Source organism: Panthera pardus, unplaced genomic scaffold, assembly GCF_024362965.1.
Source record: "Panthera pardus isolate Hobbes unplaced genomic scaffold, ASM2436296v1 HiC_scaffold_5, whole genome shotgun sequence".
Taxonomy (NCBI): domain Eukaryota; kingdom Metazoa; phylum Chordata; class Mammalia; order Carnivora; family Felidae; genus Panthera; species Panthera pardus.
In genome coordinates, this window is record NW_026526980.1 from 19,711,180 (window position 1) to 19,727,568 (window position 16,389).

General features: G+C 50.9%; 2 protein-coding genes across 5 annotated transcripts; one reads left to right on the top strand and one right to left on the bottom strand.

The window, feature by feature from the left end:
• Positions 1 to 1,596: 1,596 nt before the first annotated feature.
• DCTPP1 (dCTP pyrophosphatase 1) lies at positions 1,597 to 4,985 on the top strand. The gene is made up of 3 exons (XM_019436262.2): positions 1,597 to 1,768; positions 2,424 to 2,534; positions 4,492 to 4,985. The coding sequence occupies exons 1-3, from the start codon at positions 1,668 to 1,670 to the stop codon at positions 4,790 to 4,792; spliced, it is 513 nt and encodes a 170-aa protein (XP_019291807.1). The 5' UTR covers positions 1,597 to 1,667; the 3' UTR covers positions 4,793 to 4,985.
• Positions 4,986 to 6,861: 1,876 nt separating this feature from the next.
• On the bottom strand, positions 6,862 to 16,219 carry ZNF771 (zinc finger protein 771). Of its 4 annotated transcripts, none has more exons than XM_019436253.2 (3): positions 16,087 to 16,219; positions 15,280 to 15,442; positions 6,862 to 7,921 (listed from the first exon to the last, which is right to left on the bottom strand). In XM_019436253.2, exons 2-3 carry the CDS (start codon positions 15,418 to 15,420, stop codon positions 7,109 to 7,111), a joined length of 954 nt encoding a protein of 317 aa, XP_019291798.1. In that variant the 5' UTR covers positions 15,421 to 15,442; positions 16,087 to 16,219; the 3' UTR covers positions 6,862 to 7,108. The 4 variants fall into 4 exon arrangements, with proteins under 4 accessions (XP_019291798.1, XP_019291797.1, XP_019291795.2 ...); XM_019436252.2 differs by having other exon boundaries at positions 15,280 to 15,429; positions 16,087 to 16,216; XM_019436250.2 differs by lacking the exon at positions 16,087 to 16,219 and adding an exon at positions 15,788 to 15,981.
• Between the last annotated feature and the right edge of the window lie 170 nt (positions 16,220 to 16,389).

Here is a 16,389-nt window from a genome sequence, read left to right on the forward strand (position 1 = left end):
GATTTTTACTCAGATTAAAAGTCACTTTCTTAATGACAAGTAACAGAAAACCCAACTAAAAGTGGTTTAATTAATAAAATGATTTATTTTCTTATATAACCAGCGTCCTGAATTAGGACTTTTCTGGAACTTGTAAAAATAAGTGTCCCCACAATTTTATCAAGGATCCAGGTCCTTTCTATCTTCCTATCTGCCAATCCCCGTTTGTGGGCTAGCTCTCCACACAAAGATTCCCTCACATACTAACATCTAAAGGCAGAAACATCTTGTGCTTTTTTTAAACAAAAGAACTGAGAATCTTTCCCAGGAGTCTCCAGCAGACTTGCTCTAACTTCTCATTGTCAAGATCTAGGCCACATGCTCACCCATAAACTGATGAGGCCAGGGCAATGGGACATGATCAATCAAGTAGAGGAGGGTGAACCCGAGAATAAAATCACAGTTGTGCAAGCATGGAGAAGGGGAAAGTGAAATTGAGCTGGTAACCAACAGCGCTTACCGCCTCATCCCTGGACCATGCAATCTAAAGTTACTCCCACTTCCCATAGCGTTTAAATACTTTTCTTCTTATTTTTTAATAGCTTTTTAAAATGTTTTTATTTATTTTTGAGACAGAGAGAGGCAGAGCATGAGCAGGGGAGGGGCAGAAAGAGAGGGAGACACAGAATCTGAAGCAGGCTCCAGGCTCTGAGCTGTCAGCACAGAGCCCGATGCGGGGCTCGAACGCACGGACTGTGAGCTGAAGTCGGACTTTTAACCGACTGAGCCACCCAGGCGCCCCGATACTTTTATTTTTCATAGTACTTATCATTTGAGGCAATATAGTGTAGAGGTTAATAAAACAGACTCTAAAACCAAAATTGCCTGGATTTGGAACCTGGCTACCACATTATTAGCTGCGGAGTTAAATTACTCCATCTCTCCGGGCACATCTCTCTGGGTGGCTCAGTGGGTTAAGCCTGGGACTCTTAATTTCGTTTCAGGTCACAATCTCAAGGTTAATAGGTTTGAGTCCTGGATGGGGCTCTGCGCTGTCAGTGTGCGGAGCCTGCCTGGGATTCTCTGTCTCCTCTCTCTCTCTGCCCCTCCCCTGTTTGTGCTCTCTCTCTTTCTCAAAAATACACTTTAAAAAATTACTTAATTTCTCAGTTTCTTTACCTGTAAAATGGGGATGACGATGCTATTACCTTATAAGGTTGTTATGAAGATTAAATATGTAAAATGCTTAGAACGGCTACCCTACTTAGTTCCTGTATCCTGGTGACATTCTTGTATCCTTATAATAAATTTCCCTTTCTTGTTTAAACTCTCCATTTCTGGGGTTTTCCCCTGGGCGTCCCATCCTCGCCTCGGCCCCATCCTTTCTCTTTGGCGCCATCTGGCGTCCACGAGAGAAATGACGCGCCTGCGCTCTCCTCGCCTTCTGACCGTTGTCTCTTCCCGGGCAAATCTGGTCCCTATACCTTTAAGATGCCAGGCCAAGTCGCAGGAATCTAGGGACTGGGGCAAGAGGCGAGTGTAAACTCCACACAAATAATTGGTCTTTCCCGTGGCTCCGCCCCGGGAAGTAGTCGTGAACGCCTGTGATTGGTCGGGGGTCCTAGAGGCAGGTTCTGAGCTTGGCGCGGTGTTTTCTAGCGCATCCCGGCTGCTGTGTGGTGGGTGGCATGTCTCGGCCAAATGGGGTCGCGCGTGAGGACACGGGGGGAGACGGCACTGCTGCTGCCGGCCCCTTCAGCTTCAGCCCGGAGCCCACGCTTGAGGACATGTAAGCCGTCCTTGCCCCAGCCTGGGGAGGTCTCCCCCTCTTTCCCTCCTATTGGGACGGGTCACTCCACGTGGTCTGGAAGAAGGCTATGCTGGGGGGCCCAGCTCGGCTGGCTGTCCTGGGCGAGCCATCTTAACCTCTTTATCTGCAAAATGGGTTTAGTGATGCACACCTGAGGCAAGGGAAATGGTGATGCCCGGTGAGGGATATTAGAACCAGCCTTGGGGAAATATGGCTATTTCCGGTGCTGCTTCTGCCCGGCCCCTGCCCTCCAGGAGTGGGTGGTAGGATGGGGGCAAAAGCAGTGCTGAGAGGTGGGTGACATTATTTTTTACTAGAGGAAATCAAGGAGGGCTTCTTAGGGGAAATGTTCCCGGAGCTGCACTTTGTAAAATCAGCGGAAGCAGCATCAAGAGGTGGAATAATGGAAAAGACAGTATTGTTAGGTTTTGATAGAGTTCAGGGTCTGAGTAGGGCGCACCCACTTTAGAGATGCGGAGTCCAAGGCCCATAGAGAAGAAACGGTTTGCTTAAGGCCATCCAAAGAATTAGGTGCGGAACTAATGCCCCCACTAGGTATCACTGAGATACCTGCCTGGTCGTCCGCATTCTCTAACCCTGGGACCTGGGCTTCTACTCCTTTCTTCTGTTCTAGCCGCCGCCTCCATGCTGAATTTGCTGCTGAACGAGACTGGGGCCAGTTCCACCAGCCTCGGAACCTCCTACTGGCCTTGGTGGGGGAAGTGGGGGAGCTGGCAGAGCTCTTGTGAGTAGATGGAAGTCTTTTTGGAAGAGTCTGTGTTGTGGGGGAGGGGAACATTTATCTGATCATTAAATATCCATGCCAGGCTGTGTCTGGGGATACAGAAATGACTCACCTGTCCCTGCCCTCTTGGGGCATCCATTCTTCTGGGAAAGAAAGGTGTGGAAACAGCAAGGCAGGTCCAGGTCTTAAGAAGGGATGGTGACAGCCTACCTTGACCTCTGCCTCTGGGGTGGAAAGGAGAGTATTCTTTAGGAGACCTGCCTGTGGCCTTCCAGACCGAAGAATCCTTTCCCAAGGTAGTGAGTGGGAAAGGGCAAGTTAAATTAAGGGAGTTTTTTGTTTTGTTGTTGTTGTTTTAAAGAGAGCTCAAGCAGGGGAGAGGGGCAGAGGAGGAGACAGAGAGAGAGAGAGAGAGAGGGAGAGAGTCTTAAGCAGGCTCCATGCTCAGTGCAGAGTTGGACACAGGGATTGATTCCACGACCCTTGGATCATGACCTGAGCCAATCAAGAGTCAGACGCTCAACTGACTGAACCATCCAGGCACCCCATTCAGGAAGATCCTGAGACTCCTCCAGGGTAAGCTTTTCAAGAGAGAGCAGGATTTTGTATCTGTTTCGTTGTCTAGTATGTCCCGAGTGCCTCACACATAACAGAATGAGTGGCGGACCGTGGAAGAGAGAGGTGGCGTATGAACCCGGATTGACAAAGTTGGAGTTAGGAAGTGATGGAGTTTGAACAGAGGACCTGACAGATTTGAAGGGTAGAAAGATCACTGTGTCTGCAGGGTGGATTGGGTCACCAAGAGAATCAGGGCAGGGGAGACCTGTGAGGAGGCTGATACAGATCCGTCAAAGAGGTGGGAAGGCCTAAATCAAGGCCTGAACTTTGGGGATGGAGAAACGAGAGCACAGAGATGTAAGGGCAAACCATTCATTTATTGCGGTTTTGTGAGCATCAGCTATGTGCTAGGTCTTCTAGAATTAAGAGATATAGCCTTCAACAAAATAGACATGGTTCCTGGGGTGCCTGGGTGCCTCAGTCAGTGGAGCATGCAACTCTTGATCTCAGGGTTGTGAGTTCAAGCCCAATGTTGGGTATAGAGATGACTTAAAATCTTGGGGATTAAAAAAAAAAAAAAAAAGACATGGTTCCTGTCTTCAGAGTGCAAGGAGACTAACAATAAATAAGCAAACTAATTTTAAAAGACCAGGAATTGTGATAAAGTTCTATGGGGAAAACAACCCAAAGTGATGAAAAAGAAAGTAACAAGGAGAAGGCTTTTCTGAGCAGATGACATCTGTGCTGAGACCTCAGGAAGGAGCCAGCCACAGGAAAGATCTGGTGGGGGAGCAGGGAGAAGAGCGTTTAACGCAGAGGAGGCAGTAAGTGCAAAGGCCCTGTGACAATATGGCCGGTTTGCAAGACAGGATGGGCCAGAGTGGCTTTAGGTGGGGGGCAGGAGGGAGAGTGGTGGATAATGACTTTGGAAGAGGCAGGAGACAGCTCATACAGGATCTAAAGGGCATGGTCAGGCGTTTGGATTTTATTTTAAGCCCGGTTGGAGGAAATTGTAGCAGGAGAGGGACAAAGTGTAATTTCTGCTTATAAAAGATGGTACTGAGCAAGAGCAGAAGATGAGCTAGCAAGCTTTCGCAGGTCTGAGAATTAGTCTGGAGTGGCAGTGGCTAGGGCTGGAGAGAGTACAATTGGGTCTTAGCAAGTGAAATGTTCTCTTGACCACTCCTTGGCTCGGGTTGGGGCACACAGGTCTGGATGAATCATCTGTCGGGGTCTCTTCCCCACCCTGACTCTGCCTAGGGTGCAGGTGGGTTGAGTTGTCCTTGAAGGAACTTCCTAAGAGGTGGGCGTTCCTTGCTGCAAGGACTAGGCTGCTCCCAAGAGAGGCGGAGTCTGTGGTCTTAGCATCTGTGTTTGTGCCTGTGTGTTCTGCCTCCAGTCAGTGGAAACCTGATGAGGAGCCTGGCCCCCAAGCCTGGCCCCCCAGGGAACGGGCAGCCCTTCAAGAGGAGCTTAGTGATGTCCTCATCTACCTGGTGGCATTAGCAGCACGCTGCCATGTGGATCTGCCCCAAGCAGTGCTCTCCAAGATGGACATCAACCGGCAGCGCTACCCAGCACATCTGTCCCGTGGCTCTGCCCTCAAGTATACAGACTTACCCCATGGGGCCACCTCTGAAGACCAAGCTGGGGGGCCTGCAGACCTTGCCTGTGAGTCCACAGGCCAGGCCTCAACCTAGAACCATGCGCACAGGACCTGCAACTCGGCGTGGCATCTGAGAAGCAGAGAGTGGCCTGGTCACGGAACTTTTTCTAGTCCTTTCCTAATAGGTCACGGGCCAAGGGGCCCTACTTCCTAAGGCCTGAGGCCTGAGAACCTCCAGAAGACAGCCTCCTGGAATTTTCTCTCTCAATAAATGTTTTGGTTAGCAACTTCTAGATTCTTTCTGGAATAACTGGGAAGGCTTTATCCCAGCAAGTACTGGAGAAGGGCACCAGGGATGTCTCTGAGCCCAGCTCCCATGTTTCTTTAGTGTACCTCCCACCTATAGGGCAGAAAGATCTGCTTTCTACCAAGATCACTGATGTCATGCAATTCCCTGACCCCGTCTGGGCATCTAGAGGGGATTGGAGGCTGTATGTAGAGTTGGTTAAGAGCCCAGCTTCTGGAGCTAGGCTGTCTGGGTTCAAATGCCATCTTTGATAGTTATGAGCTGGATGACATTCATCAAAGTACTTCATCTTTCTGCACCTTGCTTTCCTCATCTAAAATGAAAATCATGAGATCTACCTCATTGGGCTGTAAGGTTTAAGTAAGCTATTTAAGTAGAGTGCTTAGGACAGTGCCTGGCACATAGCAGGGACTTTCCAAGTCTGCAGTTACCTGTTTGCTTTTTCAACTCAGAATTTTCAGGCCCCCAGAGCAGGAAATGTCAACAGTTAAGTTGGAGCTGGGCCTAAAACCCATCCCTGTCCATCAGGACCCCAGCCCTGTGAGAGCCGAATGCCCCTCTTTGTGGGCCCCCATCACAGGGATCCCCCTCCTCTTGGAGAGGGTCTCTTGCCTCCTCCCATCCTCCTAAGGCCAATTTCCACTTGTATACCTAAAGATAGTGTTGGGTGTGTATGATTTGCCCGTTGTGTGACCTCGGGCACATCACTTCCCTTTCTGGGATACCCACAGCCTGCCTCCCTCACAGTGCAGAGTAATGCTGGGGAAAAAAAACTTTTAAACTATTTTTGCTGCCCCTACGAGCCATTTCCACATCAGCAAAATAAGGCATTCCTTTTACTGATGACCTCACTCCTTTAACCAGTGACCTCTTACTTGCCAGGTAAAACACAATCCAGATTGGAACCGCTTCAGCTTTGTGTTCCCAACCTTTCCTCCCTACCAGTGACAGCAGGACTCTCATCCTTACTGATTGATCTCTTATCACATACCCTCTCCATGGTGAGTTCTCTCCTATCTCCTCTACGTAAGCAACTTCCCTTCCTTTCCACTAGCAGATATAAAGCATCATAGAGTCTCTTTCCTACTGACAAAACCCCAACAAATCTCCAGCCACTGCGCTCTTGCTTTTCACAGCCAAGCCTCTTAAAATGGATTGTCTACACCCATCCGCTGGGCTTCCTCATTCTATTTATACTCTAACCCACTCAAGGATGGCTTTCACCCCCACGCCTCTTCTCACCACTTTCCCGGAGCTACAAATACAGCATCTAAGAGAGCTGACCACTCCCTCCATGAAACACTTTCCTCTAGATTTTCCAGACAAGACACTTCTGGTTTTCTTTCTAGCTGTGGCTGCCCTTTCACGAACTCTTCTTGGGTACCCTCTCATCCACTCCAGACCTGATATCCCCAAACTACTATTTCCAATCACCTCTCTGACCCCTCTGCGTTCACTTCACCCTCAACGTGTCCAGACTGGGGTGTAACCATTGTCACCACAATTCCTGCCCTGCTCCTCATCCTGTGCCCTCATCTCTGACTCTGCCCGTCATCCAAGCTGAGAAATGAAATCAGCCGATCTCTCCTAGACTGAAGTTCATGCCTGCTCACCAACGAATGCAGTGGCTGTTTGATCAGAATGTGCAGGATTTGTGCACCCTTCCAGACCTGAAGTTATGAGGACAATCAAGGGCCAATTCCCGCCCCCTCTCCCCCGTAAAGCCGGTGCAAGAAATCCTTTTGGGTTTATAGCCTCACTTGGCTCCATGGTAACTCGTTCATATCACTCAAGCTTGGGGAAAACCCCAACTTTCCTCCTCCCCTCCCTCACCTCACTCACAGGCACGGGTGGGGTGAGGATTTAATACTTTATTCACTAACACGGGCCAAGGGGTTGTAGTGAGAGGGAGTGGGCACTGCTTCCTGGGATCGCAGTAGGGCGTTCTCCCGGCCTCCCAGTTCCAAGGCAGTCAGGCCTGCTGTCCCACCCCTTTCCTAGTGGGGCGGGGAGATCCAGGGTAATGCAGCCCCAGGTAGGGGTCCCAGCGTGTCCCTGCCCCCAGCCGGACGCGAGCAGCCCCACAGGGACGAGAACGGCGGCTCAGCTGCCCTCGCACTCTGGGCAGCGCTCGGTGGCAGTGGCGGCCGTGGCGCCAGGGGGTAGCTTGAAGTCCCGGCCGCAACCAGCGCAGATATAGAGACGACGCCGCATGTGCGCGCGACGGTGACGGATGAAGTGCGAGCTGAGGCGGAAGCGCCGGCCGCATTCGGCGCACGGGTAGGGCCGCTCCCCTGTGTGCGTGCGCGCATGCTCCGCCAGGTTGGAGCGGTGGCCGAAGCGGCGGCCGCAGACGGCGCACCTGTGCGGCTTCTCGCCGGTGTGCACGCGTCGGTGCTTGGCCAGAGCCGAACTCTGAGCGAAGCGCGTGCCGCAGTCGGCGCAGGCGTACGGCCTCTCGCCCGTGTGCGTGCGTCGGTGGCGCGCCAGGCACGAGCTGCCGCCGAAGGCGCGTCCGCAGTCCGGGCACGCGTACGGCTTCTCGCCCGTGTGCACGCGCAGGTGCTGTGCGTAGTTGGAGCTCTGCGCGAAGCGGCGGCCGCAGTGCGCGCATGCGTACGGCTTCTCGCCGGTGTGGCGCCGCCGATGCTGCCGCAGGTTCGAGGCGGCCGAGAAGCGCTTGTCGCACTCGGGGCACTCGTAGGGCCGCTCGCCCGTGTGCGTGCGGCCGTGTTTGGTCAGTGCCGACTTCTGTGAGAAGCGCCGGCCGCACTCGGTGCACGCGAAGGGCCGCTCGCCCGTGTGCGTGCGTGCGTGCTTCGCCAGCGTGGAGCGGCGCGCGAAGGCGCGGCCGCAGTCCGGGCACGCGTGTGGGCGCGCCGGGTCGGCCGACGGCGCTGGCGCCTCGCTCGGGACCTGCGGGGAGAAGGGGTGGGGAGACGTCAGCCCTGACTGCGGGCGGCGGGAGCCGGAGACCCGGGTCTCCGCAAGCCGCAGCCTTTCAGTTCCCCGTTGTAAAACTGAAAAAGCAACGGTGCCCGCCTCGGGACGGTTGTGCGCTTTTAATGAGACAGTATGTTAACGCACGCACGTATCACAAGGCCTAGTGATACTCAAGCTCTTTGTTATTAATTCGACAAATATTTATTGAGTGCGCAAGATATGCCGGACTATGTTTAGGCACTGGGGATTCAACATTAAAATTTAAAAAGTCCCGCTACAGGGAGAATAGATAAGAAGTTGCTGGCATTGGGGCAGGGAGGGGGAGGCTTCATTTAAATAGGATTGTTAAGAAACCTTACTGATAAAACGTGAGCAGAGGGACCTAAAGAAGGTGAAAGAACAGGCTACACAAGGAAGCAAGGCCCTGCAGGGGGTCTGCCTGTTAAGTTCCAAGAAGGGCAAGAAAAAGTGCCTAGGGCAGAATGCTTGAGGGGGAGAGTGATGAATGGGATGGTCTTGCTGGGACTCTCTCAGCTTAGGGTCAAGTAATATGAATGAGATGGGGAACCAAAAGAGGAGATGTCAGATGATTGGGAGCAGGGACCTGAACAGATCAGACTCAGGTTGCTGGGGTTGAGAACAGAAGCAAGGAGGGGAGAGGGCAGAAGCAGGAGCCCAGAGAGGAGGCCACTATACTGCAGCCGTCTCTGAAGACGGTGGCTCACACCCAGGTGACAGGTGGAAAGTGGAAGTGGCCTGCTTCTGGGTATATCGTGTAGTTGAAGACCACAGATTTGACAGTAGATTGGCTCTGAGGTATAATGAAAGAGAGGGGTCAAAATGACTCCACCCAGATTTTGAGTTTGGCCACTGCAAAAGTTGGGTGGCCATCTACAGAGATGAGGGCGGTAGGAGCAAGGCGGTAGGTGAAATCTGTTCTGGAGCATATCTGCGGTTCTCCTTGACACATCTGGAGCTCAAGAAAGAAGCCTATGCTTGGAGATGTTAATTGGGAAGCCGGCAGCCTATAGATGGTTTTTAAAGCTGAGTCTGGATGAGATCACCCCAGGAATGGGGAGAGAGAACCTGGGGCAGCAAGGTGATCAGCTAGCAAAGAAGGCTGAACGGGAGCAGTCAGTGAGGCAGGAGAGCCAGGAAGGCATGGTATGGTGTCTTAGAAGCCAGGCCAGGACCAAGTCCAGGCTCTTTAATAAACTTTTCAGAGCAAGCACCTATCATTTTTTAAGTTGTGAAGGCAAGGCCTGAAATGGAAAGTTTTGAAAATGAGCCAGTTTCATGAGGTCTGAGCCTCCAGAGATACAATCAGAAGAAATGCTTTGTAAGAGACAGGTGAAGAGAAAACTTTTTACTAACAGCGGAGTGAAGGGGAATACTGGGGGCACATTATTCCCTCCTTAGAAAAGAGAATGTGGGGCACCTGGGTGGCTCAGTCGGTTAAGCGTCCGACTTCGGGTCAGGTCATGATCTCGTGGTTTGTGAGTTTGAGCCCCGCGTCGGGCCCTGTGGTGACAGCTCGGAGCCTGGAGCCTGCTTCAGATTCTGTGTCTCCCTCTCTCTGTGCCCCTCCCCTGCTCATGCTCTGTCTCTGTCTCAAAAATAAGTAAAACATTAAAAAAAAAATTAAAAAAGAAAAAGAAAAGAGAATGCTCACCCCAGCAGAAGTGGTATTGAGTCCCTACCATGAACCAAACAGGCACATTAATTCATGACCAAATGAAATACCTGGCACATATTAAGGACAAGAAAGTGTTAGCTGCTCCCCATATTCAATCTCCACAAAGTAGTTACTACTATTCTCACTTTATAGATAAAGAAACTCTCTTAAAAGGGTGAGTGATAAGAACAGTGAGGCTTTTTTCTTTCTGAAGTGCAAGGATAGCAACTTCAGGTCCTTCAAGATCCTTTGTAAATAGTCAGTGGCTTTTCTGTAACCAACTCAGAAACTGGAAAACAAGGCAGTTTGGGAAATTAATGATCAACCATGGGAATTCTGGTTTAAATGTACATATAATAACAGTGATAACGATACAGTTAAGGCTTTGACAGTGCTACTTTATGTACATTATTGCATTAAATCTTCCTGTCATCCCCTTGAATTGGGTGTTATCTTTTGATAGTTGAGAAAACAGAGGCTCATTGAGATCAGATTCACAAAGCCAGAGGGAGTCAGCACTCGCCCTTAACCAGTAGGCTACACTGCTTCCCTGTACTAGAACAGCCAAGACGTGACAGAGGCTGGACTCCAAGCCTCTGGTGCTCTCCAAGAGGGATTCGAGGTTAAAATACAACTTGATACTTTAAATCAAGAAACTCCCCACAGCAGATTTGGCACAGTCTGAATTCAAGGTCATACTTTCCAGTCTTGCCCTGGTTTTGACATCTGTTGTGTTTGTTTAAACGTGTCGGCCATTGTGGAGAGAATTTTTCTCATTATATTTACATTTTTTGGACCCATTTTTTCTTTGGCACCCTTCTATAAGATAACTGACCAGCCTGAGGGCTTTCTTATGCTGGGCTCACTGACTCAGGTGAAAGGAAATCTTCACATGAGTAACCTTAGTATCGCCAGCTTAAGGACTCAGGGCCCCAGAAAGAGTTTTTTTTCTTTTCTTTTTTTTAAGTAATCTCTACATCCAACGGGAGCCTCAAACTCATGACCCTGAGATCAAGAGTCACATGCTCTACTGACAGAGCCAGCCAGGAGCCCTCCAGGAAGAATCTTGGTAAGACAGGTAGGGTCTAGCTCATTAAGACCCCAAGCAAGTCACTTCCTTCCCCTGCTTCAGTGTCCCAAGGAAGGCGGTAGATAGGCTAGGTGAGATAAAAATTTCCCAACTTGAGGCATGCACACCCCGTACATGCAAGAGTACTCTAGGTGTTATGTAGGGAAACTATCTTATAACCGTTGTGTATTTATTTTCATGGACATTAGAAAAACAGTAGATCACATGAAATCCACAATTCCATCAGTATTATTGTTTAGATGAAGGCAGATTTATTTAACAAAATGATGTGAATATATCGGAAGAAAAGAGTACATAAATGAGCACAAGAGGTGAGCGACACACAGGTCACTGAGGCTTGGCCAGTACCAGACTAAGGGATCACTAAAGGTCCTTCCATGCCTTTAATTCTGCAACTAGTAGACTTAGACATTAGAATGGCATTTGCACTATAACAAGAGGGTACTATGAGGAGACAAATATAATAATATGAAAATCCAGGTAGCTGAAGTTTGTGATTTTTGTCTTCCTGCTTGCGTATTTTTTTTTAAACTTTTAAAATGTTTATTTATTTTTTGAGAGAGAGACAGACAGACAGTGAGCAGGGGAGGGGCAGAGAAAGAGAGGGAGACGCAGAATCCGAAGCAGGCTCCAGGCTCCGAGAACCCGATGCGGGGCTCGAACCCACAAGCCGCAAGATCATGACCTGAGCCGAGGTCAGACGCTTAACTGACTGAGCCACCAGGCGCCCCCTTGCTTAAGTATTTTTTTTAATCACTTTTTAAAATTCATATTCTCCTCAGCCTTTACTTTCCTAATTAACAACAACAACAACAACAACAACAACAACAACTACTAATACCATCCACTGAGCATTCACTATGTGCCAAGAACTGTGCTAAGTGCTTTTCATCCATGTTCTCATTTTAAACTCTCACAACCTTTTGGGTTCGGTATCATCTGCTCCGTTTCTGAGTAAGGAAATAAGGCTCGGCAGTGAAGTGATCACCCGACGCCATACGGCTAATCAATGGCAGAGCCAGGATTTGAACTGAAAGTCTGTCATCATCCAAAATACCTCTTCTCTGCCATGATGCCATTCTATCTCACTGACAAGTTTGAGATCACCTGCACAGCTTGTCTCCCTCCCCTGGACTCTTTTAGCAATCAGAATCTCCCCTCTTTTTGGTACAAAGTATAAAATAAGACCCTATCCTCTTGCTCCTAGCTGCAGGAACTGTGGTCCACAGATCAACATCAGCATCACTAGGAATTTGTTAGAAATGCAGAATCTTGGGGCCCCTGGGTGGCTCGGTGGTTAAGCGCCCGACTTTGGCTCAGGTCATGATCTTACATATCCTGAGTTTGAGCCCTGCGTCGGGCTCTGCTGACAGCTCAGAACCTGGAGCCTGCTTCCGATTCTGTGTCTCCCTTTCTGCCCCTCCCCCACTCATGCTCTGTCTGTCTCTCTCTCGAAAATAAATAAAGAGTAAAAAAAAAAAAAAAAAAAAAAAAAAAAGATGGGGTGCCTGGGTGGCTCAGTCAGTTGGGTGTCTGACTTCAGCTCAGGTCATGATTTCACAGTTCCTGGGTTCGAGCCCCACATCAGGCTTTGGGCTGACAGCTCAGAGTCTGGAGCCTGCTTTGGATTCTCTGACCCCCTCTCTCTGCCCTTGGCCCGCTCTCACTCTGTCTCTCTCTCTCTCAAAAGTGAATAAACGTTAAAAAACAATATATTAAAAAAAAAAAAAAGAACAAGAAAGAAGGAAATGCAGACTCTCAAGTCCCACCCCAGACCTGCAGAATCAAAATCTCCATTTTAACAAGATCACCAGGTGATTTGTATGCATGTTAAAAGTTAAGAAACCTGATCTAGAAGAGACAAGAGCAGCTCCCGAAGAAAACAGGTAGAAAAGGTGAAGAGGGGTTTACAGGCTGAAAGACCATATGGGCAAAGTCTTAGAGATGAGAAAGGGTCAGGTGTGTTTGAAGTCAGGGCTTGGGATAGGAGCTGAGTGATTAGAGATAAGCCAGGACATGAGGTCAGATGGTGAGGAGCTCTGAATGCCAGGCTTAGGGAGCTGAGACTTTATCCTGAAGGAAACAGAAAACCACTCAAGGGTTTAAGCAAAGAGAGAGAGGATTGGATGTGCATAGAGCCCTCTGAGAAAATCTTTTCTATTCACTAAAGATAGATTGGGTTTTGATGGGCAGTGACAGGATACTCCAGGCCCTGAGTGCAGCATAATTAAGGCCTATTTTGGACAATGACTGGCCATGAGCCTGGGTGATAGCTAAGAGTCACAGAATGTTAGCACTGGGAAGAGCTTTTGAGGTCACTATTTCATAGAAACTGAGACTCAGGGAGACCACACAGCAAGTTAATGAGCTATGCTGCGGGCACAGTTCGTGGGATGTCTGTGTGTCATCCTCAATCCCAACCCCCGCCACCCCCCCAAATCCAGTAACCCAGATGATACCTTTCAGGTGGGCAGTCAAGGATTTTAACTCTCATGACTCCTCTATACAGACGAGAAAGCCAAGGCAAAGCTGGTGACTGGCAGTTAGGATTGGAACCGATGCTTTTCACTGCTACACGATACCATTTAGAGTCTAGCCCTACATACCTTTGATGACTAGACATGCCCACTCCCCATATCCTCATCCTTACCTCCAGCCAGTCCAATCAGGATTCACAAATGTCCCCTTCTCTCCCTCTTTTCCCCATTGCTGTCAAAACCTTAGACTAGGCTACCAGCCTTACCTGGCTTGGTACCCCACGGGAGCCAGTGTTTCTTCTAAGGAGAAAATCACTCATGTCCCTCCTCCGATTTGAGACTATGTCTAAATTTCTATGTTGGCTTCCAATGCCTTTTACACTTTGGCTTCGCCTACTTCTCTGGCCTCGTCTCCTCTGAGCCTTTGCGTTTGCTATTTCCTTCTGGGAGGCCTTTCTCCTCCTCCATTTACCAATCACCAAGTCTTGAAGGACCAAGTCATCTCCCTGAAGCCTTCCCCACTGCCTTGAGTTGTCTGCTCTCCGTCCTCTGTCTAGGCCTCCGTTGGCTTCTCTGTCCACTCCCAGCCCCAGGTTTCAGCCCACAAAGTTCTTTGATAGAAAGGACTTGAAACATCTCCAAAAGGATTACCTAGTGTCCGGTCCTGAACCCCAGGGAGAAGAATGAATGTCAGCAGCATATACTTACGTAGTGTTTATTATGCACCAGACACAGTTCTGACTCTTTACATGTATTAATTCACTCAGTCCCCACAACCTCAGGAAGTGAGTGCTGTTATGATCTCCCTTTTACAAATGAGGAAACTGAGCCACAAAGAGGTTAAGAAGCTTGCCCAAGGTCACACAGCTGGAAAGTGATAGAGTTGGAAGTCTACACCAAGCCCTGGAGTCTGAGGTCTTAAATTATAGGCCAAAGGTGGAGATGAGGGGATCCACAGAGCCAGAAGACACAGGCTGAACTAGGATGACAGGCCAAGGAGGCCTGAGGAAAACGGAACTAAACAGTTATTTTGACTGGAAGCAGTTGCCAAAGCAGCCAGCCCCCGCCCCCTAAGGCCCACCACACCCACTAGGGGGCAGCAGAACTGTCTTTCCCAGAGAACTGGCCCCTAGCAGAACGAAATGAGAGGGAGCCTGGGCCCAGAAACCCCGCCCAACAGGAGCCCTCCAGTTGGACTCAGGGCTCCTCTGTCTTGGGGTGAGAGTTCTAGGGTTCTGGAAGTGGAAATATATACCTGGTGGCAGTTAGGATCTCCAGTGGGGAAATCTAACTCATATTGAGATCTCCTTAAAATTCCTTTCTTTAAACCTTCAAAACCCTCAGGGTAAAACCAGAGGTTCCCCCGCCCCAGGCTGCCAGCCACCCTACTCTCATCCATGCTACAGCCTGATTGAACTACTTCTCCCAGTGCCTTCCCTTCTCCCAGTGCCCCACCCACTCCCCTGGGCCACGTAAGGGGCCATTCCTTTTAAATCTCAGACCCCCACTGGCCTCAGCTAAGCCATCCCCTTCCTAACTTTGAGACCTTGGGCCAGTCACCAAACCGTCCAGTTTCCTGGGCCTCAGTTTCCTCACCTGTGAAATGGAACAAATCCTAACCACGGTACAGATTTGCGGTACTTAGAACAGTGTCTGGTGCATAGCAAATGCTACTAAGAGTCAGGTGTTCCTAATGCTGTTGCCTACCTAACCACCCCCTCCTCACCCCTAAGTGTGCATTAAGTTCCCAGCTCTGGACTTCCACACCTCCTGTGCCTGCACCCATCACACGGGATTGTAGCTGTGTGGTTACTTGTCACTTTAATCCCGCTCGTCCTCAAGCTCCACGGGGAACCGGGGGAACCAAGGAGAGCATTCCCTGTCCAGCACCCAGCACAGAGCCTGGCAGAGCAAGTGTGACATCTGTATGATGGCAGCATGGGCAATAGAGCAGAAGGATGGGCCACCAACTTGAGATTCTAGGTCTAAGATGCAGAGAAAAGTTTAGGCTGGATTGATGGTTTGTCTGAGGGTGGCTGGACCCGACCAGACATAAGAGAAACCAGGCCCCCTGGTGTGGGACACGTACCTCCTTGTTGTCCATGGGGATCTTGAGTTTCACCACCTCATATTTCTCCTCACCCTCATCTTCCTCACCCTTCACCAGCAGCACCATCTCCTCTTGCATCTCTTCCTCTTCCTCCTCCTCTGTCTGCTGTTCACCAGGCATCTTGGTGTTCTGGGGTGAGGGGCTGGGTCAAAAGCTCAGGACTTGCACCCACTCCCACCCCGCCCCGTGGCCCTGACCCCAGCAAGTCTGTGAAGCCTTGGCTTCTCCCGCTCTGCCCTGGTCTCTGGGTCTGCCCTCTTCCCTCCACCCAGCCCAGCCCCACGCCCCAGGACCAGCTCCGAAGACACTCGTTCTCCCCACTCATCCCGGCATTCAAGGCCCTGTGCAGTACGAATCTCCAGCCCCAGCAAGTCGGCACCCTCCCCACGCTGAGTCACTCCCCCGCGTCTGGGCCAGAGGCCCTGAGCTCTAGGGCATGGTCTGGGGGCGGGATCGGGGCGGAGACCCCGGTGGGGTGCGCACTCACCAGCCGCAGATTCGGCGCTCGCACAGCCCCTGGCCAGGGCGCCGGGCGGTTGGGCACTCTGCGAGGCCGCGGCTCCGGGGGCGGGGTGGGGCGGGGCCTCGCAGACGGCCAGTCATTGGTCAGGTCACCTAACCCCGCCCACGAGGAGGAGGGGCCCAGAGGACCCAGGCGTCCGGCCAGAACTGCCCCGGGAGGGTGGCGAGCCCAGATCTGGCGCCCTCCGCTGTACCCCAACTCCCAGGAATCCCTGGCCGCCCCATCCCGGCGTCCAAGGTCTTCGCGGTCCAGTTGTTACCTACCTTCAAGGATCGTCTCCTGTGGCCGCCTCGGAGATCTCCGCTGCGGCCAAGCGCGTCTGCTCCGCCCAAAATAGGCCACGTGCGCTCCCGCCCCGGCCTGGGCCTCTCGCTGGCGCCCCGCCTGGAGGGCGGACCCGGTTGCCTGCTCACCTCTTCCCTTCCCTCTTTTTTCCTCCTCTCCTATTTTTTCTCCTTTCCCGGCGTCGCCCTCCCAGTCTCCTGGTGTCTGGGATGTCTTGCCCCTTGAATATGTACTTCGCAAATCAACAGCCACCCAAGCTACCGCAGCCACTTAGGGTGTGG